At 34.7% G+C, this 22,802-nt stretch overlaps 2 protein-coding genes and 1 pseudogene across 4 annotated transcripts; 2 read left to right on the forward strand and 1 right to left on the reverse strand.

The window, feature by feature from the left end:
• The first annotated feature begins 1,674 nt into the window (after positions 1-1,674).
• LOC116106339 lies at positions 1,675-3,297 on the forward strand (annotated as a pseudogene).
• Positions 3,298-11,888: 8,591 nt separating this feature from the next.
• On the forward strand, positions 11,889-18,210 carry LOC116106394 (mechanosensitive ion channel protein 3, chloroplastic-like). 3 transcript variants are annotated; one of them, XM_031392764.1, is made up of 14 exons: positions 11,889-11,926; positions 12,683-12,846; positions 12,960-13,019; positions 13,280-13,437; positions 13,655-13,778; positions 13,873-13,970; positions 14,058-14,171; positions 14,456-14,543; positions 15,186-15,335; positions 15,456-15,566; positions 15,771-15,938; positions 16,031-16,144; positions 16,739-16,795; positions 17,280-18,210. In XM_031392764.1, exons 2-14 carry the CDS (start codon positions 12,769-12,771, stop codon positions 17,973-17,975), a joined length of 2,016 nt encoding a protein of 671 aa, XP_031248624.1. In that variant the 5' UTR covers positions 11,889-11,926; positions 12,683-12,768; the 3' UTR covers positions 17,976-18,210. The 3 variants fall into 3 exon arrangements, with proteins under 3 accessions (XP_031248624.1, XP_031248625.1, XP_031248626.1); XM_031392765.1 differs by having other exon boundaries at positions 14,456-14,522; XM_031392766.1 differs by having other exon boundaries at positions 14,456-14,513.
• Positions 18,211-18,407: 197 nt separating this feature from the next.
• Positions 18,408-22,401, reverse strand: LOC116106395 (O-fucosyltransferase 31). The gene is made up of 10 exons (XM_031392767.1): positions 22,155-22,401; positions 22,008-22,070; positions 21,850-21,931; positions 21,698-21,768; positions 21,318-21,406; positions 21,015-21,218; positions 20,325-20,595; positions 19,698-19,925; positions 19,354-19,551; positions 18,408-19,026 (listed from the first exon to the last, which is right to left on the reverse strand). Exons 1-10 carry the CDS (start codon positions 22,284-22,286, stop codon positions 18,817-18,819), a joined length of 1,548 nt encoding a protein of 515 aa, XP_031248627.1. The 5' UTR covers positions 22,287-22,401; the 3' UTR covers positions 18,408-18,816.
• Positions 22,402-22,802: the final 401 nt, after the last annotated feature.

The raw sequence follows: 22,802 nt of genomic DNA on the forward strand, positions 1-22,802 counted from the left end.
TGAAGCAAAATTGAACTGTGTTATGATATTGTTCCACTAGTGGTAATTGCATTCCTTGGCGACAATGACGTGTGCCAGTTCTATGCAATGGTCTCCGGGATCAAAAATTTACGGCAATTTTGGATGTGTAATGTTTGTGTGTAAGTAATTATTTACTTCGAACACTACCCTCTTGCATAAGAGTTTCTTTTCCAAGTTTATACCACTGGGTTTGTCTCAGTTCTTTCCTTATTGGCTTCTCTTAATAGGGTGTGAATGGAAAGGAACGATTACATATGGTTCACATTAATCTTTCATCACGTTATGTATGTTTTCCATGGATAATAAGGAATTTTATATTTTTTTAATTTCTGTTGTCTTTGAACCTTCTATGTTATTGAGTTATTGTTATTGAAATGATTGTGTAGCGAGTTATGATTTTTCCTTGTAGCATGGTTTATAGGGTCTCCATTCAATTTGATTGTTAAAGGTTTTGCCGTGTTGACTGCGTTCATGCCTGTTATTATAGATTGATAGAGTCTGAGCACTCTAAAATTTCTGTTGTTTCACTTCAGAGACAGGATGCTTGGAGTCTTCATCTTTTAAGTGGTGTATGTGGACCAATAAATCCTTATCTTCCAGGGGTGATGTTTTCTCTGCCGATCTGTTTTAGTACCAGGTGGAGGAAATGGATTCCTGTTCTGAAATCTGTGCTGTGGTTTGACAAAGTAATTTTTTTTTAATTTCCAGATTTTTTTTTTCATGTTTATACTTAGACCGATTTTGGCTGGTCTTTACACCAATTTCACACTATGTAAACACATCGAACAATTTTAATTGGTGATAAGTTAATTTATTTTCATTCCATGGCTTTACATATACTTCTTCCCATGTTACTGAATACTTAATCAGAAAAAAATTTCACTTTGACTTTTCAGGTGTATGAACATTGCGGGGAAACCCTGTAGTACTTCAGCTGATCCCAGCAGCTGGGATTATGCTTTTGCGCATGGGGTATTGTGCACTCGTGCGTCTGGGCAGGGTTATATTCCTCAATGTAATATTGTACATTTCACTATTGTTTTTCCCTTCATGTTGGTGAAATCCTGAGTGGTTGTTTTGCTCCTTTATTGTTATTTGTGCAGAGGACTGATAGTAGTTGGAAAAAAAGTAGTACACACTACGTTCTGACCTCTTATCTTCAACCATTGGTGCTATGGACCGGAGCAACACTTGTCTGCAGGTGGGCCTCTGCACTGCAGAGCACTATAGTTAAATGATTTGTGTCTTCAAGGCATTATATTAGTACTGATGGGGGAGTTTATTCAGGGCGTTAGATCCAGTAGTTTTACTTCAGAAGCAAGCCAGGTGTTAGCAAAGGGTCTTGAATTTTGTACAATCATTGTCAACAGTGCTAGCATTTGCCTATTGTTATCAAGGTAAGTGTGTTCGCTACCAAATTCATTGCTTAAGAAGCTGGAAATTGCGTTTATCAATCCACTAAGCTACTCGTTTTAAGTGGAATATGAATTTTTCAATGAAGAATTGTATAAATTCCTTGGTTATTAAATAAACTATCTAGACTGTTCTCTTAAATGTGATGATTGCAGTTTGTTGATTGCCTGCTAGTTTTATGTTGACCTGCTTGGGGTTTTGAACTGTTTTGTAATATTCATATAAAAAATTCTATTTGTAATGTGCCTCTCTTTGCAGCTTGATCCAGAGGCACAAAAATACTTTCTGGAGACAAATGATTCTGATTCCAGTGAGGCAGAAATGCAAGGTTCTTACTTTTCCTGTTTGGAACTTCATCAATTTGCTATCATCTGTTATCACTTCCTTAAGATAATTTGCTGTGTAATTTGTATTTTCTAAAATCTGTTGTGATGAATATCTTATCAATCTTAGATTTTGTTGCATACCCATGCCTGTTGCTTGTACTATAATAGCTATTCCTATTGAAATTAAACATGGCGCTTTGAAATTTATTAGCTTGACAAATTTGGTAAGTTGGTTTTCAGTTACTTTTTGGTTGCTTGAGGGGCTTTAAGTTGAGCTGCCAAAATCATGAGAATTTAAGCCTGTATTAGATATTATAATCTGGTGCTTGATTTCTGATGCAAACCAATGGACAGATGCAAGTAATTGGGAGAAATTGATCTGAAAGATAACACAATAATTTGATAGATTTGAGTTGGATTTGTCTATTAAGATGAATAACTAATGTAAAACAGTATATACTGAGGATTTTATAATTGCAGTATGGTTGTTGGGTATACTTTGTGGCAGGTTTTTCTTCTAATTATTTTCCTGAATTGATCAAGGAGTTATAAACCATAATTAAGATATTAAAGGCACTGGTAGAGTGAAACTATCCAATATTGTTTCTTACACAGTTGTTTCTGCTGTGGCAGATGGGCTTCAATTTTGCTGGGAAAGCTGTTTTACTGCGGTATGGGTTGCTGCTGTATCCGGTTCATGGAGTTGCTTGGTTTCTCTACTCAGAGGTGGCTTACTGCTGGAGGTCTTGGTACAGTATTGCTCACGCTTGCCGGTCGCGAGGTAAGCTCAGTTTGTTCTGAGCAATTCAGTTGAAAGCTCTAGATTTTTTTATTCTTATCATGTTATGGATTGTCCTAATATTCCTTGGCTTGATTCATCTGTTTGATGCATTCAGATATTTACGAATCCTTTCAAGTGTAATGATCCATGCAACGCGGCCATTTATGTCAATGAATGGATCCAAACCAAGATTGAAGGCTATGAAGTTTCTGGCACTGTTGAGGTTTGTGTTAGTTTCTGTTGTAATATCTTGGAGTCAGAGCTTTAGAACAAATCATGTATTATCTCTCATTGGTTTGCCTGCATCTGGACATGAGTGGGAGTATAAGTTTTGGTTCTTTTTGCTGAACAAATAAAAAAGGTAATTGTTGTACTTGATCCAACGTTTATGGGTTTCTTTTTAATTATGATCTATATTGTACCAGCATGTGGGTTGGTGGTCACCGACAATTATAGGGGAGATGATCGTGAAGCTGTTCACATTCCAAATCACAAGTTCATGTTAGTGTGGTGAGGAATCTTAGTCCGAAGAGTCATTGGCGCATCAAGAACCACCTGTATCAGTCACTTGGATGTCCATAAAGTTAATGTGAGAAGCAATCTTAGTTCACCTTGTTAGGATTTTTGCTAGTTAGAATATTTTGATCATATATAACTTGCATTCCCTGTTTTCTAGATTATTGTAGCTGATATGCGTAAAGTTTTGGCCAAAAACCTCAAGTAGAGCAGCAAAAGTTACACAGAAAGATATATTAAAAATCAATCATATATACCTATATTTGAAAATCAATTATATATTATACAATAATAAATTATAATTGTATAAGTATTTTATGAAACTATAAACAAATAGATAATAAATCAAACTAGATTAAATATAATAAATCATTATATATATATATATAGTGATAATAGCTGCCATTATGATATTTCAAAATACCAACTGTTGATTGTTTTTTGGAATGTTATGCAATTAAAGCAATAACAGTTTCAATTTTTAATTTAAAAATGGCTATTATACAATTAGTAAAATGACAGCTTTTTGAGTTTTAATAGGTGAGTGGTAATTTTATGGGTGGCTATTATGATTTCAGCTGTTATGATATTAATAAATTTGAGAAATTTGGCTGTTACTATATTAATTATTGAGAGGGTAACATCCAAATATTTTGTGTATAAAATGATCGATTCCTTTTCATTTGTGATATACTACAATTGCTTTTGCTCCCATTTTCGTATTGTGTCAAAACACTTTTTAATTCTCATTATTGATATCATATCATCACTACTTGGTTACTTTTCTATTATTGTTCTAAATCTCTATTAAAGTGTGCACTCTAAAAGGAGATTCGTCATTGTATCCTGGAGGTCAATCCGCTATTGAGCCTTTTTGCACCACGAAGATTCTTCCAGTAGGGGCATAATTCTGATCTTAATGATAGTGTTTTTGGACGCCTTGAAGCTGCTGTCTTGCTGCTATTTCGCTGTTGTGTTTGTTGTCGTTTCACTGCTGTATTATTATTGCTTTGTTGCTATCTCTATGTTGTTTTCCTGCTATCCTCTTACTATTTTCCTGTTGTTTCATTGTTGTTCTTTTGCTATTTTGCTATTGTCTCTCTGCTGTTTTGCTTGTAGTTCTCTTGCTATTTTTTTACTGTTTCACTGTTGTTCTTCTGCTGTTTTGTTGCTGTTCTTTCATTGGTTTGCTGCTGTTGTTTTGCTGCCAATTTTATTATTAAATTTCAACAATCTTAAGATCATAACTTTTCCAAGATGGACGCTACAATTCTCACTGCCAAATCACTTCCTAACATCTCGAAAATTGATTCTTTTGTTGGAGCTCATTTCAAGAGGTGGTAAGAAAAAGTATTCGACTCCTTGGATGTGCTCGGTTTTGTAGAGTATCTCTCAACAAAAGAACCAAAACCTGGAGTGGACAATTTTGACAAAAAACTTGATACATGAAAGAAAAGAAATAAGGTATGTCGTCATACTATTCTCAATACATTATCGAATGAGCTTTATGATGTTTATTGCGCTTATAAAACTGTAAATGAGATACGGACAATCTTGAAAAAGAAATATATTGTTGAGGATGCTGGATCACAAAAATATGTCATAGAAAACTTCCTAGATTTTAAAATGGTAGAAGAAAAAGAAGTATTCATGCAAGTCCATGACTATCATTTATTGATAAATGACTTGAAAAATGAAGAAATAATTCTTCCTAAAACTTTTGTGGCTGGTTGTTTTATTGAGAAACTTCCAGATTCATGGAGAGATTATAAGAATAGTATGAAACATAAGCAGAAGCAAATAAGCTTAGAAGATGTGATAGTACATATTAGGATTGAGGAGACGAATAGGCATAGAGATAAAGCTTATAAGGCCAAGGAATTGACATCCAAGGCTAATGTTGTTGAAAACCAAATGTCTCCTCCTTAACTTAAGAACAAGAAACCGTAGAGTTTTAAGAACAATAGTAAGAAATTGTTTAACAATAAAAACCCCAACACTTTCAAAAAGAAAGGACACCGTTTTGTGTGTGGGAAAACTGGACATTTTGCTAGCCAATACAGATACAGAAAAACTGGAGACAACAAAAATCCTCTTAAAGCCAATCTGGCTTAGGGAGATGATGTTATTGCTGCTGTGGTTGTCTCACAAGTGAACATGATTGCTGAAAAGAAAGAATGGATAATTGATTTTGGGGCCACAAAGCATATTTGTGGAGATAGAAATTCTTTCTATGAATATATACCGGTGAGGGATGGAGAAGAATGTGTTTACCTTGGTGATTCCCGCTCTACTCCTGTTATGGGAAAGGGGAAAATTCTTCTCAAACTTACTTCTAGGAAAATCCTCTCATTGAGTAATGTTTTACATGTTCCAAACATTCAATATTATCTTGTATCTGTTTATGTATTGGGAAAGGCCGGAGTGAAGGTCTCCTTTGAGGGTGACAAAATTGTAATGTCCAAGAATGGGGTTTTTGTTGGGAAGGGGTATTGTTCTGGAGAGTTATTTAAACTCAGTGTACTTAATATTATTATGAATGAAAATGCATCTTCTTCTGTTTATGTTATTGATTCAATAGATTTATGGCATGGTAGATTAGGTCATGTGAATTATGGTTATCTGAAAAAGATGAAAGAACTTGATTTATTATCAAATGTCAATATTTCAAATATTGATAAATGTGATGTGTGCGTGGACTCTAAATCCACTAAAAAGACTTGTAAACCAGTTATAGAACGAGAAAATGAGCTTCTTGGTTTCATTCACAACGATCTTGGAGATTTAAAACAAGCCATGACCAGAGGAGGAAAAAGTTTTATATAACTTTTTATTGATGATTACTCTAGATTATACTTATTGAGAAGTAAAGATGAAGCAATTAAAATGTTCTTAACATATAAAATGAAGTTGAAAATCAACTCAATAAGAAAATTAAAAGGTTAAGAACAGATAGAGGAGGTGAATATGAGTCAAATGACTTTGATTCTTTTTATAGAGATCATGGTATTATACATGAGACTACACCTCCTTATTCTCCACAGTCTAATGGAGTTACTGAGAGGAAAAACAGAACTTTAAAAGAAATGATGAATGCTATATTGATTAGTTCTGGAGCACTTTTAATTTGTGGGGGGAAGCGATGTTTTTAGCTTGTTACATACAAAACAAAATTCCTTTTAAGAAAACAGGCAAAACACCATAAGAACTCTGGAAAGGTCATGTACCTAACCTGAAATATTTTAAAGTGTGGGGGTGTTTTGCTAAAGTTCGAATTCTTGAACCTAAAAGGAAAAGGTTATGACCTAGGATTGTTGATTGTATGTTTGTAGGTTATGCTCAAAACAGTGTTGCTTATAGATTCATGGTAATAAAGCAAAAGGTTGGTTTGTATGATGCAAACACAATCATTGAATCTAAAAACGCAAATTTTTTTGAGAATGTTTTTCCTAAGAAAATCAATTATAAAAAGGCTTTACCTTAAAATGAAACTTTTGAGAGTTTCCTCAAAATGAAACTTTTGAGAGTTTCCTCAAAATGAAACTCTTTGGAATTCTTCTGAAAGTTCAGAGTTAGAAATAAGGAGAAGTAAGAGAGTTAGAAAAGCCAAAAGTTTTGGTGATGATCACTATGTCTTTCTTACAGAGAATGATCCTCAGACTTATGAGGAAGCAATGACTTCTCGAGATGCATCCTTTTGGAAAGAGGCAGTAAATAATGAAATTGAGTCCATTATGATTAATCATACATAGGAAGTAGTTAATTTGCCACCAGGAACTAAACCAATAGGGTGCAAATGGATATTTAAAAAGAAATTAAAGACTGATGGATCAATTGATAAATACAAGGCAAGATTGGTTACCAAAGGTTATACACAAAAGAAAGATATAGATTATTTTGACACTTATGCTCCTGTAACAAGAATAGCATCAATTAGAGTGTTAATTGTTTTAGTTGCAATTTACAAATTACATATACATCAAATGGATGTAAAGACAACTTTTCTTAATGGAGACCTAGGTGAAGAAATTTATATAAAACAACCAGAGGGTTGTGTTATCCCAGGTAATGAGCATAAAGTGTGCAAACTGGTAAAATCTCTTTATGGACTTAAACAAGCATCAAAACAATGGCATGAGAAGTTTGACCAAGTGTTAGTCTCAAATGGTTATACAATCAATGATTCAGATAAATGTGTATATTCTAAATCATTTGAAGACAACAATTATGTGATAATATGTCTCTATGTTGATGACATGTTAATATTTAGTGCTAATATGGATGTGATAATTTAGACTAAAGAGTTTCTTGCCTCAAATTTTGATATGAAAGATATGGGAGAGGCAAATGTTATTCTTGGGATTAAAATCATTAAGATAAATGATGGTCTCAAGTTATCACAACAACACCATGTTGAAAATTTCTTAAGAAAATTTGGGTATTTAGACAGTAAACCCGTCTCAACTCCTTATGATGGAAATACTCAACTCAAGAAAAATACACAACACAATGTGAGTCAAAATAGATATGCCCAAATCATTGATAGCCTTATGTACTTAATGAATAGTACAAGGCCTGATATTGCTTATGCTGTCACTAGATTGAGTATGTATACTCATAATCCTAATAAGAGTCATTGGATAGCATTAGACAGAGTTGCTAGATATTTGAAGGGCACCATTGATTATGGGCTAACGTTTGGAAGTACACCACTTGTGTTAGAAGGATATTCCGATGCCAATTGGATATCAGATTCAGATGAAATAAAATCCACAAGTGGTTATATCTTTACACTTGGTGGAGGTGTTGTGTCATGGAAGTCTTCTAACCAAACTTGCATAGCTCGGTCTACCATGGAGTTTGAGCTTATCGCCTTAGAAAAGGCATGTTTTGAGGCTAAGTGGTTAAGGAATTTCTTAGCAGATCTTCCCATTGAAACTCACCCTCCTATTTCAGTATCAATCCATTGTGATTGTCAGGCCACAATAACGAGAGCAAATAGCAAAATTTATAATGGGAAAAGTAGACATATCCGAATAAGGCATACCATTATAAAACAGTTGCTAGAATCTGGGGTCGTGAGCCTAGATTTTGTGAAGTCGGAGTTAAATTTGGCCGATCCTCTTACTAAACCATTAAGTCGGATGTTAGTGGAATACACTTTAAGGGGGATGGGACTTATGCCTAAAGCATAAGGCAAGAGTGATGGTAACCCTACTTATGTGATTGGGGATCCCAAGAAGTAGGTTCATGAGGATAATAACAAGTCACTTGTTGTTTTATTAAGTATTATCGAATTTTATCTATAGAAAGTCCTCACTATGGCGAGATAATACTGATTACAGTGAATAAGGTTGAGTAAAATTACTCTTAATGAAATCCATAGCCAACATAAATAGTGGTGTGAAAAACTGCAATTCGCACCTTATGGAGGTTCACCTATGTGAGTGTGGAATTGGGTCGATTCCTATGAGAGCTTAGGCAAGCATCTCTAGAGCACTCATGAAATCCAGGCTAGCATAGGGCCATAAAATGCTAAACCGCAGAACAATATACAATATTGAGAATTTAGTGTGAGGAACTAATCCTCTGAATTACATAAAGAAATTTTTGGTTCATAGAAACTTAGTTTCACCAAATTTTTGTAACTCACGTTTAGTTACTCAATAATTGGTTCATAGTCTAAAAGACACCAACTCATAAACATTAAATTCTATAATCAGTGGTGATTGGTTCTTTTGAAATATGTGGGGGATTGTGATAATAGTTGCCATTATGGTATTTCAAAATACCAAGTGTTGTGCAATTAAAGCAATAACAGTTTCAATTTTTAATTTAAAATTGGTTGTTATGCAATTAGTATAATGACAGTTTTTTGAGTTTTAATAGGTGAGTGGCAGTTTTATGGGTGGCTATTATGATTTCAGCTGTTATGATATTAATAAATTAGAGTAATTTGGTTGTTACTATATTAATTATTGGGAGAGTAACATCCAAAAATTTTGTGTATAAAAGGACCGATTCCTTTTCATTTGTGATATACTCCAATTGCTTTTGCTCCCATTTTTCACATTGTGTCAAAACACTTTTTAGTTCTCATTGTTGATATCATATCATCACTACTTGGTTACTTCTCTATTAATGTTCTAAATCTCTATTAGAGTGTGCACTCTAAAAGGAGATTCATCATTGTATCCTGAAGGTCAATCGGCTGTTGAGCCTTTTTGCACCACGAAGATTCTTCTAGTAGGGGAGAAATTCTGATCTTAAGGACAGTGCTTTTGCACGCCTTGACGTTGCTGTTTTGCTGCTATTTCGCTACTATGTTTATTGCTGTTTCATTGCTGTATTATTGCTGTTTTGTTGTTGTCTATCTACTATTTTTCTGCTGTCCTCTTACTATTTTCTTGTTGTTCTTTTGTTGTTTTGCTGCTGTCTCTCTGTTGTTTTTCTTGCGGCTCTCTTGCTATTTTTTTGCTATTTTACTGTTGTTCTTATGCTGTTTTGTTACTGTTCTTTTATTGGTTTGCTGCTACTATTTTGCTGCCAATTTTATTATTAAATTTCAACATATGTATTATACATTATACATATGCTATTATCTATAATCATATGTTAATACGTAATATATATGTGTAATTTATAATTTGGTGTTTTGATTAGTTATAATAAATCAATAAATCATTATAGATTTAATTTCTTTTTTGATGGTATATTATAATTTTGAGAAAATGGTAATAAGGATACAAAACCCCCAAACAGAGAATTCGAGGATTTTGGGGAACAGGCTTTATTCGGGGATTCCCCGAATTCCCCAAACTAGCTACGGGCTGGGGTCGGGGAATTCCCTTGGGCTTTTGGGCCGAGGCCGGAGAAAGGGTTCCTGACCCATGCCCATCCCTAGTAATATTACACACACAACATTTTTATACAAATTTTCTTTCATAAAATTATGTGGTAAAAGATAATTGGATGAAAATTTATTTTAAATTTAAAATTACTAAATCATCTTTTGTCACATAAGTTTATGAGAGAAAATTTCTACAAAAAAATTGTGAGTATAGTATTATTAAATATTTTTTCTATAAAATGTCTCTAATCGGTGTACTAGCAAGCATTAAAAAAGAAAAAAGAAAAAAGGTGATATTGGTCATTAATAGAAGACTTGCTAAAAAATTAAAGCTAAATAACGAAACTATAATAGTGGTACATGATTGAAGATGTGTTCAAAGTGATTAATGAATTTACTCATATAAATACCAAGTTAACAAATTGATGGAATTAAGTGATGAACATGTAATGGATATCGACAATGCAAATTTTTGTTCTTTAATAATCAAGCGATTAATCTTTTGTGACACATTCAAATGATAACACATTTAAGTTTGGAAACAAAAAAAAAAAAAAAAAACCAAATTGATGTATATTGAAAAGTAAAGTAATCAAATTGATTTAGTCAATATGTGTAAGTTATTTACAATGTAAAATAAAATTTTAATATTAAAGCATAATAGTAGTCAAATACAAAAATCGATGGTGACACCCGACGCATGAGATAAGGGATATGTTAACCTTAGTTGGACAGCTCCTTCGCAACAACAATCATCCACCAGTTTCAAAGTAATTGTCTCAACTTCACTCAATAAGACGCCAATAATATAAGCATACCATACACGTGTCTTACCAATCCATCACGACAACTAGTGTTATGCCGTGTTGTGTTTTATCATCTCCACACAAGTTCTACTTCTGTCTTCCTCCACAAAAATGGTCCCGCGGCTGAATTGGTCTAGCCACACCCCCATCAAATCAAATTATATTATTATTTGATTTTGCTAATTATATGGTTACTTTAACTAATTTAAAACTTTTAGATTTCGAATATTACGAGGACACATTATAAATATCATCTTAAAAATCCTAAAATGTTCTTCAATATTTTTGAATTTATCTTTTTTAAAAGGATTTACCAAAATCCAATAAAAGATAAAAAGGAAAATATCACCGTTCACCGACCTTTGAGTTGAGTTGTCACAACTCACAAGGCGAAGAGGAAACAAGAGAAGAGAATTACGCATGAGGCGTACGTTAGCCCGACACAAGTCGCCACGAAAAGTGCACACAGTATAATAATCATTAAATTTGCTGGTCCACAAAAATTAGATTTGCACTTGCCACATCCAAACTAAGAGTAAACACCTTTTTCCCAACCAAGGTTTGCCTTCATGACAGTATCCCATCCAAAAAGTTTCAAAATATCACTTTTCCACCAAAAATATATAGTACGTCTACTATACAGAATACACTTTTCGATTCGACGGCCAATGAAGAGAAACCTCGATCTAGAATATTGAGGTTTTTGAAGAGTAAATGACGTTGAGTTTTTTGGTGGTAACATGTTGGATTTTAGAGGTTGTAATTAGTCAGAATCTAACTTGGAAAGGACGACTGCGTGTTACACAAATTGTTTGATTGTAAGAGATTGGCGAGGTTTTTGAGAGAATGTTTGAGGGATTTTGATGGTAATGATCGGGGGGAAAATGATGATGGAATGGGGTTACAAAGATGTTAGAATCTCTGTTAATGATTGGTTGGAATATAAATATTGGATGAGAAAGTGATAATTTAAAACTTTTTGAGTAAAAAATATCATTAAGGCAAACCTTGGATGGGAAAACGTCGTTAACTCTCCAAACTAATATAATTGGACCCCGTCGCGAATTAGAAAATTCAACCCTCCGCGCAATTTAGCGTTATCCCGATTAATTTGAGTGTCTCCACAACCTTCCTGACAAAGGACCGGTTTCAACCAGAGGGAAGCAGAGAGCAAGAGCGAAGATTTGACGGTTATTCTCTGTTTCATTTCGCAGTAAGAACCTCGCTGCTCTCTTCTTGTTTTGTTTTCTTTGATTGTTGAGCAAATTTTGTGGAAAATATTTGCGTGTCACGCGTTTTTGAGAAAATGTGAGCGTTGTTTATGTTCTTTTATATAATTTTTTTGGCTGTGGATATTGGAACGGTGCCTGAATCATTTTTTGTTTTGTTAGTTATGGTTTATGATCTTTTTGTTATTTATTTGCTGTTAATTATTTAATTATAAGTTATTTTCGAACTAAATGAGAGACATTTTTGTGTATAGGTTTTGGTTTTGGTTTTGGTTTTGGTTTTGGTTTTGGATTTTATTTTATTTTTCTCTTTTTTCCTTATATACTCTAAATCTTTTATTCTCTACTGTCTATTTTTCTGACAGTTTGGTTTCTGACAAGTGAGCAAAAAGGAAAAATGAAGATTTGTGTTAATCACTGTTTTATTGTTAAAAAATTAATTAAGGGCACAGTTATATTCAAACTTTTGATTTTCAAGGATCACAGGGAAATGGGAGCTTTAGATTTTTTAATCTTCATATTCTTACTTCTTCTTGTTAAGATGTGTTCGTAAGTTTTTTTTTTTCAATGATCCCTTGTACGTTTGACTCTTTTTTTTCCTTTCCCCCAAAGATTAAAATGTGTTCGTAAAGTGGTAATGTAATTGGAAAACTGAAGTATTTTCTAAGTAACACTTTGACAGGTTCCATACATGCTATGTAACCTCTAGCTTATTTGATATCTTCACACATTTTCTTTAGATATATTATCGGGTTACGAAGGTGAAGCAAGATTGAACTGTGTTATGATATTGTTCCACTAGTGGTAATTGCATTCCTTTGCGACAATGACGTGTGCCAGTTCTATGCAATGGTCTCCGGGATCAAAAATTTACGGCAATTTTGGATGTTGTAATGTTTGTGTTGTAAGTAATTATTATCTTCCGAACACTACCCTCTTGCATAAGAGTTTCTTTTCCAAAGTTTATACCACTGGGTTATGTCTCAGTTCTTTTCCTTTATTGGCTTCTCTTAATAGGGTGTGACTGGAAAGGAACGATTACATATGGTTCACATTAATCTTTCATCACGTTTTATGGTATGCTTTTCCATGGATATATAAGGAATTTTTATATTTTTTAAATTTCTGTTGTCTTTGAACCTTCTATGTTATTTGAGTTATTGTTATTGAAATGATTGTCGTAGCGAGTTTATGATTTTTCCTTGTAGCATGGTTTATAGTGTCTCCATTCAATTTGATTGTTTAAAGGTTTTGCCTTGTTGACTGCTTTCATGCCCTTGTTATTATAGATTGATAGAGTCTGAGCACTCTAAAATTTCTGTTTGTTTCATCTTCAGAGACAGGATGCTTGGAGTCTTCATCTTTTAAGCGGTGTATGTGGACCAATAAATCCTTTATCTTCCAGGGGTAATGTTTTTCTCTGCCGATCTGTTTTAGTACGAGGTGGAGGAAATGAGATTCCTGTTCTGAAATCTGCTGCTGTGGTTTTGACAAAGTAATTTTTTTTTTAACTTTCCAGATTTTTTTTTTTCATGTTTATACTTAGACCCGATTTTTGGCTGGTCTTTACACAATTTCACACTATGTAAACACATTCGAACAATTTTAATTGCTGATAAGTTAATTCTGTTTTCATTCCATGGCTTTACATATACTTCTTCCCCATGTTACTGAATACTTAATCAGAAAAAAATTTCACTTTGACTTTTCAGGTCATATGATACATTGCGGGGAAACCCTGTAGTACTTCAGCTGATCCCAGCAGCTGGGATTATTGCTTTTGCTGCATGGGGTATTGTGCCACTCGTGCGTCTGGGCAGGGTTATATTCCTCAATGTAATTATTGTGACATTTCACTATTTGTTTTTCCCTTCCATGTTGGTGAAATCCTGAGTGGTTTGTTTTGCTCCTTTATTGTTATTTTGTGCAGAGGACTGATAGTAGTTGGAAGAAAAGTAGTACACACTACGTTCTGACCTCTTATCTTCAACCATTGGTGCTATGGACCGGAGCAACACTTGTCTGCAGGTGTGCCTCTGCACTGCAGAGCACTATAGTTAAATGATTTTGTTCTTCAAGGCATTATATTAGTACTGATGGGAGAGTTTATTTCAGGGCGTTAGATCCAGTAGTTTTACCTTCAGAAGCAAGCCAGGCTGTTAAGCAACGGGTCTTGAATTTTGTACAATCATTGTCAACAGTGCTAGCATTTGCCTATTGTTTATCAAGGTAAGTGTGTTCGCTACCAAATTCATTGCTTTAAGAAGCTGGAAATTGCGTTTATCAATCCACTAAGCGACTCTGTTTTAAGTGGAATATGAATTTTTTCAATGAAGAATTGTATAAATTCCTTGGTTAGTAAAATAAACTACTCTAGACTGTTCTCTTAAATGTGATTGATTGCAGTTTGTTGATTGCCTGCTCAGTTTTAATGTTGACCTGCTCTGGGGTTTTGAACTGTTTTGTAATATTCATATAAAAAAATTCTATTTGTAATGTGCCTCTCTTTGCAGCTTGATCCAGCAGGCACAAAAATACTTTCTGGAGACAAATGATTCTGATTCCAGTGAGGCAAGAAATGCAAGTTTCTTTACTTTTCCGGTTTGGAATTTTCATCAATTTGCTCATCCTGTTTTTATCACTTCCTTAAGATAATTTGCTGTGTAATTTTGTATTTTCTAAAATCTGTTGTGATGAATATCTTATCAATCTTAGATTTTGTTGCATACCCATGCCTGTTGCTTGTACTTATAATAGCTATTCCTGTTGAAATTAAACATGGCGCTTTGAAATTATATTAGCTTGACAAATTTGGTAAGTTGGTTTTCAGTTACTTTTTTGGTTGCTTGAGGGGCTTTAAGTTGAGCTGCCAAATATCATGAGAATTTAAGCCTGTATTAGCATATTATAATCTGGTGCTTGATTTCTGATGCAAACCAATGGACGGATGCAAGTAATTGGGGAGAAATTGATCTGAAAGATAACACAATAATTTGATAAGATTTTGAGTTGGATTTGTCTATTAAGATGAATAACTAATGTAAAATCAGTATATACTGAGGATTTCTATAATTGCCAGTATGGTCTGTTGGGTAACTTTTGTGGCAGGCTTTTTCTTCTAACTTATTTTCCTTGAATTTTGATCAAGGAGTTATAAAACCATAATTAAGCTATATTAAAGGCACTGGTAGAGTGAAACTAACCAAATATTGTTTCTAACACAGTTGTTTCTTGCTGTGGCAGATGGGCTTCAATTTTGCTGGGAAAGCTGTTTATACTGCGGTATGGGTTGCTGCTGTATCCTTGTTCATGGAGTTGCTTGGTTTCTCTACTCAGAGGTGGCTTACTGCTGGAGGTCTTGGTACAGTATTGCTCACGCTTGCCGGTCGCGAGGTAAGCTCAGTTTTGTTCTGGGCAATTCAGTTGAAAGCTCTAGATTTTTTTTATTCTTATCATGTTATGGATTGTCCTTAATATTCCTTTGGCTTGATTTCATCTGTTTGATGCATTCAGATATTTACGAACTTCCTTTCAAGTGTAATGATCCATGCAACGCGGCCATTTATTGTCAATGAATGGATCCAAACCAAGATTGAAGGCTATGAAGTTTCTGGCACTGTTGAGGTTTGTGTTAGTTTCTGTTGTCAATATCTTGGAGTCAGAGCTTTAGAACAAATCATGTATTATCTCTCATTGGTTTGCCTGCATCTGGACATGAGTGGGAGTATAAGTTTTGGTTCTTTTTGCTGAACAAATAAAAAAGTTAATTGTTGTACTTGATCCAACGTTTATGGGTTTCTTTTTAATTATGATCTTATATTGTACCAGCATGTGGGTTGGTGGTCACCGACAATTATAAGGGGAGATGATCGTGAAGCTGTTCACATTCCAAATCACAAGTTCACTGTTAGTGTGGTGAGGAATCTTAGTCAGAAGAGTCATTGGCGCATCAAGACCCACCTTGCTATCAGTCACTTGGATGTCCATAAAGTTAATGTGAGAAGCAATCTTAGTTCACCTTGTTAGAAATTTTTGCTAGTTAGAATATTTTGATCATATAATAACTTGCATTTCCCTGTTTTCTTTAGATTATTGTAGCTGATATGCGTAAAGTTTTGGCCAAAAATCCTCAAGTAGAGCAGCAAAAGTTACACAGAAGAGTTTTCTTGGAAACTGTAAACCCAGAAAATCAGGCTCTTATGGTAAGGCTTTTATGTTGTTTTCTTATTCTTTTCGGATGTTTTATTTATTTATTTATTTTTTTTTTTTTTTAAGGCAACAAAAATTTAATGGATTTTTTTTTTTTTTTTGGATTAAATTAATATCAAGTTATAATGCTCTATTCTTTTGATACCTGAATTTTGAAATATCTTCTCAATGTTATGATGTTGTATGTACAAGATGGCTTATGAGAAAGTTTCTCATAATTTTTGTTTGGCCTCTGTTTTATTCGTGCAAAACTGAGTTGTTTATGTTTATGAAATTTAAAAGAAGTTAGATTTTCAGTGTAGAATAAAAAGATGTCTAAAGAGTTTTTGAGTCCATTTTTCTGCAGTGTCGAATTCATCAAGTGCTTAGTGACTCATGTGGACTTCAATCTAAACTCCTGTTGGCCTCAGCCAATAACTTGGGTTTACCTTAGCTTTTATCTCAATTATTTTTTGAAAAAAATGAGAAATATTGAGAAGAGTGTAATGATTGTTTTGCTATTATGATTTCTTTCCTTCTTATTAGTTATGATGATTGCCTTTTTTACGAAGGTCATGACATCTATTCACTGGTCCATATTTTTACAGATTCTGGTATCTTGCTTCGTGAAAACTTCACACTTTGAAGAGTACCTCTGTGTTAAGGTAAAATTAGTTTACTAACAGATGCTTTGTGCAATTGCATGCTGTAAATGTAAAGTAAGATTTCACAGAGATAAAAATGTGTAGTCTTGCTATTGTTACGTCAAAATTGCAAAATGGACCCTCGGCATTTATGATTATAATTACGTTTGTTTTGGTGAAATCTTGAAGAAATTGTCAATTATGAACACAATTTCTGAGATGTGAGATACCCCAAATAGTCCATGTAGATTCATCCATTCCTTTCTGCTCATCTGCTTTTGTTAATCAATTTTATTCTTCGTATAAGGGATGTGCTACAGTGACATACTACTGTTAGTGGCATTATTAATCTGCTTTTGATGTTTCCAATGTATGCTACTGCAACCCCCCCTCCCACACCCACACACACAGAGAGAGTCAGTCTGTGTGCCGTTATTTATTCTGTTAGTGAGTGAGGAACAAGGAGTTGAGCACGCTTTAAAGACTAATCATTGCACTGAAACAGGAAGCAATACTTATGGATCTTCTCAGAGTTGTCAGCCATCATCAAGCCCGTCTGGCCACTCCCATCCGCACAGTTCAAAAAATTTACAGTGAGGCTGACTTGGAGAATATACCTTTTGCTGACACGATTTTCTCACGTTCTAGAGCACCTGCTAATCGCCCATTTCTTCTCATTGAACCTGCTTATAAGATCAGTGGTGAAGAGAAAGTTAAAGCTTCAACTCGTCCAGTGCAAAATGAAGAAAAAGATGCTAAGGTTGAAGCAGCCTCAACATCTGGCTCCAAGGTAGATTCAAAGGCTGGATCAGAGTCAATTCTTGAGACTAATGGAGACAAGGTAGCATCAACAGCTGCTTCCAATGCCAGTACAAAGTCCCAAAGTGGGAATGTGGTGCAGGATAATTCAGTTCAGAACAAGAATGAAGAAGAGCCAAATGAAAGCATTGGAGATGCAGGGAAGAAGACAGGGAAAGTAACTAGGCCGACTTTGGAAGAGAACATTGTTCTTGGTGTTGCTCTAGAGGGCTCAAAAAGGACTCTTCCGATTGATGATGAGTTGGCAGCATCTTCTCTGTCTGCAGAGTCAAAAGAATTGGCTGCCAGCCGCAATGGGAGTGGATCTCCGGCTGTTAGCAAAGAGAAGAAAGATGGTCAGATGCCGGCAGTTCCACGTCCTGGTGCCAATCAAGCTGACTAGTAGGATAGAAATTATGGAGAGAGGCTGTTTTCGATTGGTGTTGTGCAGAAATATGCATGCGGCTGTGTTTTTAAAGCTGGTGTACTACAGTTTGTACGTATGTCATCAATCGACTGATTGTAATTAATTGTTGAAACAAAAATTTGGGCCGATAGGGCTTATTACTTGGGATATTAATTTGGTATATCAATTGTTACGGAGTTACAAATTGCAAGTTATGGATACTTTAATCGAAGGACTAATCTCCAAGTTAATCACCCTGGAGGGTAAACTAATAATTTTCTAACATTTGCGATGGAAGCTAACTCCCAAAAATCAAAATAAATGTAAAATTTGGTGGTGACAGTTACAGTATACAGCATTAAGTTGTTTTAAATTTTAATAGGTTGAATCTTGCTGATTGGTAAAACCTGTAAGATCAGATATGTTCTCTTGCATACTGTTGAACTCGGGTTGTTTACACTTTACAGTCGTGAATAAAATTTTCCGCATATTTCGTGTTACCTTTTTAAACATATATATACATTCACAAATTTGAACTTTAAACTTGAAAACTTGCAACCCAAATTTCACCTCCTCTCCTCTACCTACATATGCGAAAATCTCACCCATCCTAGTCTCATGTCTGATAAAAACTAATACAACCTGATTTTACATGACAAGCCCTTTTGTTCACACTGAGAGTTCGATCTATCATCCGACAAAAGCTTCTTGTCCATTATTTAAGCATGGATCAAATCTGATATTACCAAAATTGTTACCATAAACCAACCAGAAACAACAGCAGCACTTGATAATTATGTTCATCAAAAAACAGCCGCAGCCTTCTCAAATACTTCTATTAAGCTTGACACATGCAATCGGGAGCTGGATATGTATATATGGATTGTTTCGCCTTTCTTAGCCTTAGCTGCCCTTGTCTATTTTTATGCCCACCAAGAACTGCATGCTGAAACTCTGACCATTCCATGCTCTTGTTCAGGAAGAGCTTGCCCAACAGTGTCATATTTGGTCTTATGGTCTTCAAATTCAAGTAAGCTCGGTGCGCAACCTAACGAGAGAAATTCAATCACAAATTTAGAGTTGTAAAACACCGTTCGCAATTGCACTGCAATTAGAAAGGAACACAAAGACCCCGATTTTATATTTCATATTCTAAAAGGCAACTTTGGGAGTAGACAGGTTCCTTCCTCCACCTCTGACTCAAAACCCAAAGATACATTATTTACGGCAATGCATTATGTATTATGTATCCTATGGATCCCATAACAAAAGAGACTTATCATAGCACATGGCCTGATTCTGGTAAAATGAATTACTCCACAATCAAGAAGAAGATAAAAGCTTTAAAAACATATTGAGAAAAAAGATTCTTTACCAAAGCATTGTGCATGTTGCCTGGAGAAGCAGAAATGAAGATGTCACTCTGCATGCTCACATAATAATCAACGGCAGCCAACAAAGAAGCCTTGCCATCAACCATGGCCAGTTCCTCTGCAGAGGCAATACTCTTCTTATCTTCCATTAATGGAAACAATTTTTGTAAAGTTGAGATCCTAGCTTTTCCACCATAAACCTAAATTAGAAAATGGTTATTCCCTGTCTCAAATTCTTCACAGGAAATAAAGAGATCCAGCAGCCACACAGGACACTGACCTTCTACTTTTCAACCCCTAAATAAATATACAAAACATCAAATTTCAACTGAGATGGCAGGAAAACCTTGTGTGAAGCAAGACAGAGGCGAGTGCTATTGTTGAAGCCCAAAGCTGCTAGCAGCAACCCAATCTCTTCTGGAGTTAATGGGCAACGCCCCTGATTTCTCAACTCTTCATCAGTGAACTGAGAGTTTAAGACTCTTCCCTGCCAAATTACCTGGCGGTATTTGGCCAGTGCCAGTTTTTCGGCTTTTCCTCCACCAAAATCACAAGCTGAATGAGCGGCCATATCCTACACTAGGTCAGGTTAGAGACAATGTATACATTTGCTCAAAATGCAATTATAAAATACCATGAAACCAAAGTTTTTTAAGTGATACCCAGTAATAAATAATTTAATCCCTCAAAATGTTAGATGGCTGTGATTGATATCTCATCAACTTCTACTATTTGAGACCCATAGATGATTCCAACTTCAATATGCACAAACCAAACCAGTATTTTCTGATATCTAGTGCTTATGGTCAATAGATACAGTTTTTAGACTTAAAAAGTTCCAGGAATGCATTTTCCATAAACAGGAGTGATGATAAGGTCCAAGATTCACCTTATAAAATAAGTTGATAATTAAAAAAAAAAAAAACCTGCAGGTTATGTTCACTAAATCAGTTAGAGTATAGGAGGTTCATACTTTATCAAAGCGAAGATGTAACACAACAAACTTCCCCGCTCCTGTGACCTCAGGATCATCTATTCTCTCCTGAAGGAACTCAGTCCCTGAAGCATGAAGTTTGGCAGGGGGATGACGGAGGCGATTAACGATGATCTCTCCCAACACCCTAATATGACGAACAAAAACTAATGCTTGGAAGTTGACTTTACAACGTAGGCGTTGGATATCCATTGGCAAGTTGTCAAAAGCCAAACGATGAGAGAATGGGGCTATAGCAGCAATTCCATAACTGCAATATCAAACTATCACTTCTTATGATGGTAAAGTTTTTTCAAAAAGAGGATACAATATAATTCTGAATATTTCTAGGACATTACTCATTAGTGCATGAGCAGACATCTGAGGTAAGATCCACAGTATAATGATGCAAAAATATTATAGAAGGTTAGTAACTGTTTAAATTCATATTAACAACTACTCTATCAAAGCCTAAAAGAGTTCTTCAGAAAACTAGTAATTGTCATTGATAAAAGAAGAGAATATCTTTTACAGTAGTGTACTTTAAATTGTAAGATCTCATGAAATTACAGCAAGCCCTGAGGCCAATACCAAGAATAGAGGAGAGAAAATGAAATGCAGCTTCTTAGTTAAAAAAATTCAAGCAGCAACTTTATACAAAATAAATAGGGATGGAAAGAATTCACCAACCTCTGTAACACGGGCAGGACAGTTTCCATATACCAATTAGCCGAAGCATGTACAGGTGCAGTTTTAATTCTAGTGGCTCGAATACCAGTAGCATAATACTCCCGAGAGCTCCAAGAGTATTCACTTGGTAGCTCTTTAACTATTGAAATTTCATCGCGCAACGAATAAATGAAGTGATCCACATCAAATATGTCAACAAATGAGCTGCAAAAGCAAAAAAAATAATTGAATTATAAATGGCTCCCGTTTAGAAAGGAAACTAGAATGTAACATGGGTAGCCAAGATAGCTTACTCATAAATACCTTGAATCTTGCCAAACTGGATTCACTTCAAGGTGCGGGATCACCAGGGTTGCATTCAATATTTTGGCAACAGCAACTGCATCGCATATCTTGATAGTAAGCAAAACAAAGAAGTCAACAACACAAGCACTCTTATTCAAATAAAAAGCCAGAAAATTACTATGATAAGAAACAATAAACATAATAATAACACAACATCCATAAACCTATTATACAAACTCTTCTATATAAAGTGGTTGACACCTAAGCACAATTGCAACATTATATCAATATCTTCATAGGCTTATCATTTTCATCTGCTATAATTAACAAGTAAAATTAACCAAAAAGAAAAGAGAAACATAAACTTAATGGGAATGAGCAATTGTGCGATTACTAACCCCCATTCTTTGCTGATTTAATCCGCCATCAAGAAATATTTGAATATAACCTTGAGACTTTTTGGGCAGTTCTGCACGAGACAACTATGAATTACTAGTAAAAAGAAAACAACATACCAAGTAGAGAAGAGATCCAAGTAACTAGTACTCACGAGGTGTATTTGTTGATTCAACACAAGGTTTCCAGCCTTGATTGGCCAATGGAGACCAGATTTCCAATTGTTGTTTAATTGACTGAAAATAATAAATTTCAGATTTACGACAGTAATAACAATGGAAATAAAGAAAAAAAACAAAAATTAGAGCATACGATTTGTCTGCGTAAAGCTTCCTTAAGTAGAGACAAGTGTCGAGGTTTTGGGGCGTTCCACTCCTGCAAATGCAATTACTAGATGATTATAAATGGAAATGGAAATGGAAATGGTGAAAGTGAAATGAAAAATGTATAGAGACATACAGAGAAGATGGAAGGAGAAGCTCGACCTAAGGGGCCGAACAAATTAGGAAGAAAAAGGGGGAAAAGGATGACCAAGAGTCCAAGGAAAGCCATTCTCTGAGATTGATTCTGGTAATTGTAGAAGAGTTTCATTTTGTTAGGAGGGAAGGTAAAAGCTCATCAGATTTGTTGGTTAAAAACTCATAAGATCGTATTTGTCTAAACTAGAAATTGTTGACGAGTGTAGAAACTGACTGTCAAGTGTCGCTTTAACAGAAACGTAAGGTGGAATAAATTATCAAGAAAAGGTGGCATGCAACAAGAAGCTTGCCCAATTCAACATCTTGTGAACGGTTTCCTTTCCTATTACGTATCTTATTAATAAATTTCTTAATTATTATAATTTCAATTTTCTTTTGGGCTTAGATGTGATATTACAGCGTCCATTATTAATAAAACGTTGTTTTTTTTTTTTTTTTGGTAACTTTTATTGTATACTGCATCTATTAACCCTCTACAACCTTAAAAGAAAAAATATTTAAGAGCAACAATGTGAACAGTAGCAAAATCATTAACACCTCATCCTGGCAAAGCCCATGAGGCTCCCCACAGGTGTAAAATACAGCTACTAATGAGATGGATATCAAATCGTCTATCGTATCGTGTATC

Source organism: Pistacia vera, unplaced genomic scaffold (genome assembly GCF_008641045.1).
Source record: "Pistacia vera cultivar Batoury unplaced genomic scaffold, PisVer_v2 Contig512, whole genome shotgun sequence".
Lineage (NCBI taxonomy): Eukaryota > Viridiplantae > Streptophyta > Magnoliopsida > Sapindales > Anacardiaceae > Pistacia > Pistacia vera.

What these genes read in the sequence shown, in the direction of transcription:
- LOC116106395 (XM_031392767.1), bottom strand. Translation starts at nt 22,286, where the DNA reads ATGAAACTCTTCTACAATTACCAGAATCAATCTCAGAGAATGGCTTTC. An exon ending in CTTCTCCTTCCATCTTCTCT is followed by an intron (nt 22,071 to 22,154) that starts GTATGTCTCTAT and finishes TTGCATTTGCAG; the next exon opens with GAGTGGAACGCCCCAAAACC. An exon ending in TCTGTCTTGCTTCACACAAG is followed by an intron (nt 19,552 to 19,697) that starts GTTTTCCTGCCA and finishes TTTCTAATTTAG; the next exon opens with GTTTATGGTGGAAAAGCTAG.
- LOC116106394 (XM_031392764.1), top strand. Translation starts at nt 12,769, where the DNA reads ATGACGTGTGCCAGTTCTATGCAATGGTCTCCGGGATCAAAAATTTAC. An exon ending in TCACGCTTGCCGGTCGCGAG is followed by an intron (nt 15,336 to 15,455) that starts GTAAGCTCAGTT and finishes TGATGCATTCAG; the next exon opens with ATATTTACGAACTTCCTTTC. An exon ending in AAGTTTCTGGCACTGTTGAG is followed by an intron (nt 15,567 to 15,770) that starts GTTTGTGTTAGT and finishes ATATTGTACCAG; the next exon opens with CATGTGGGTTGGTGGTCACC.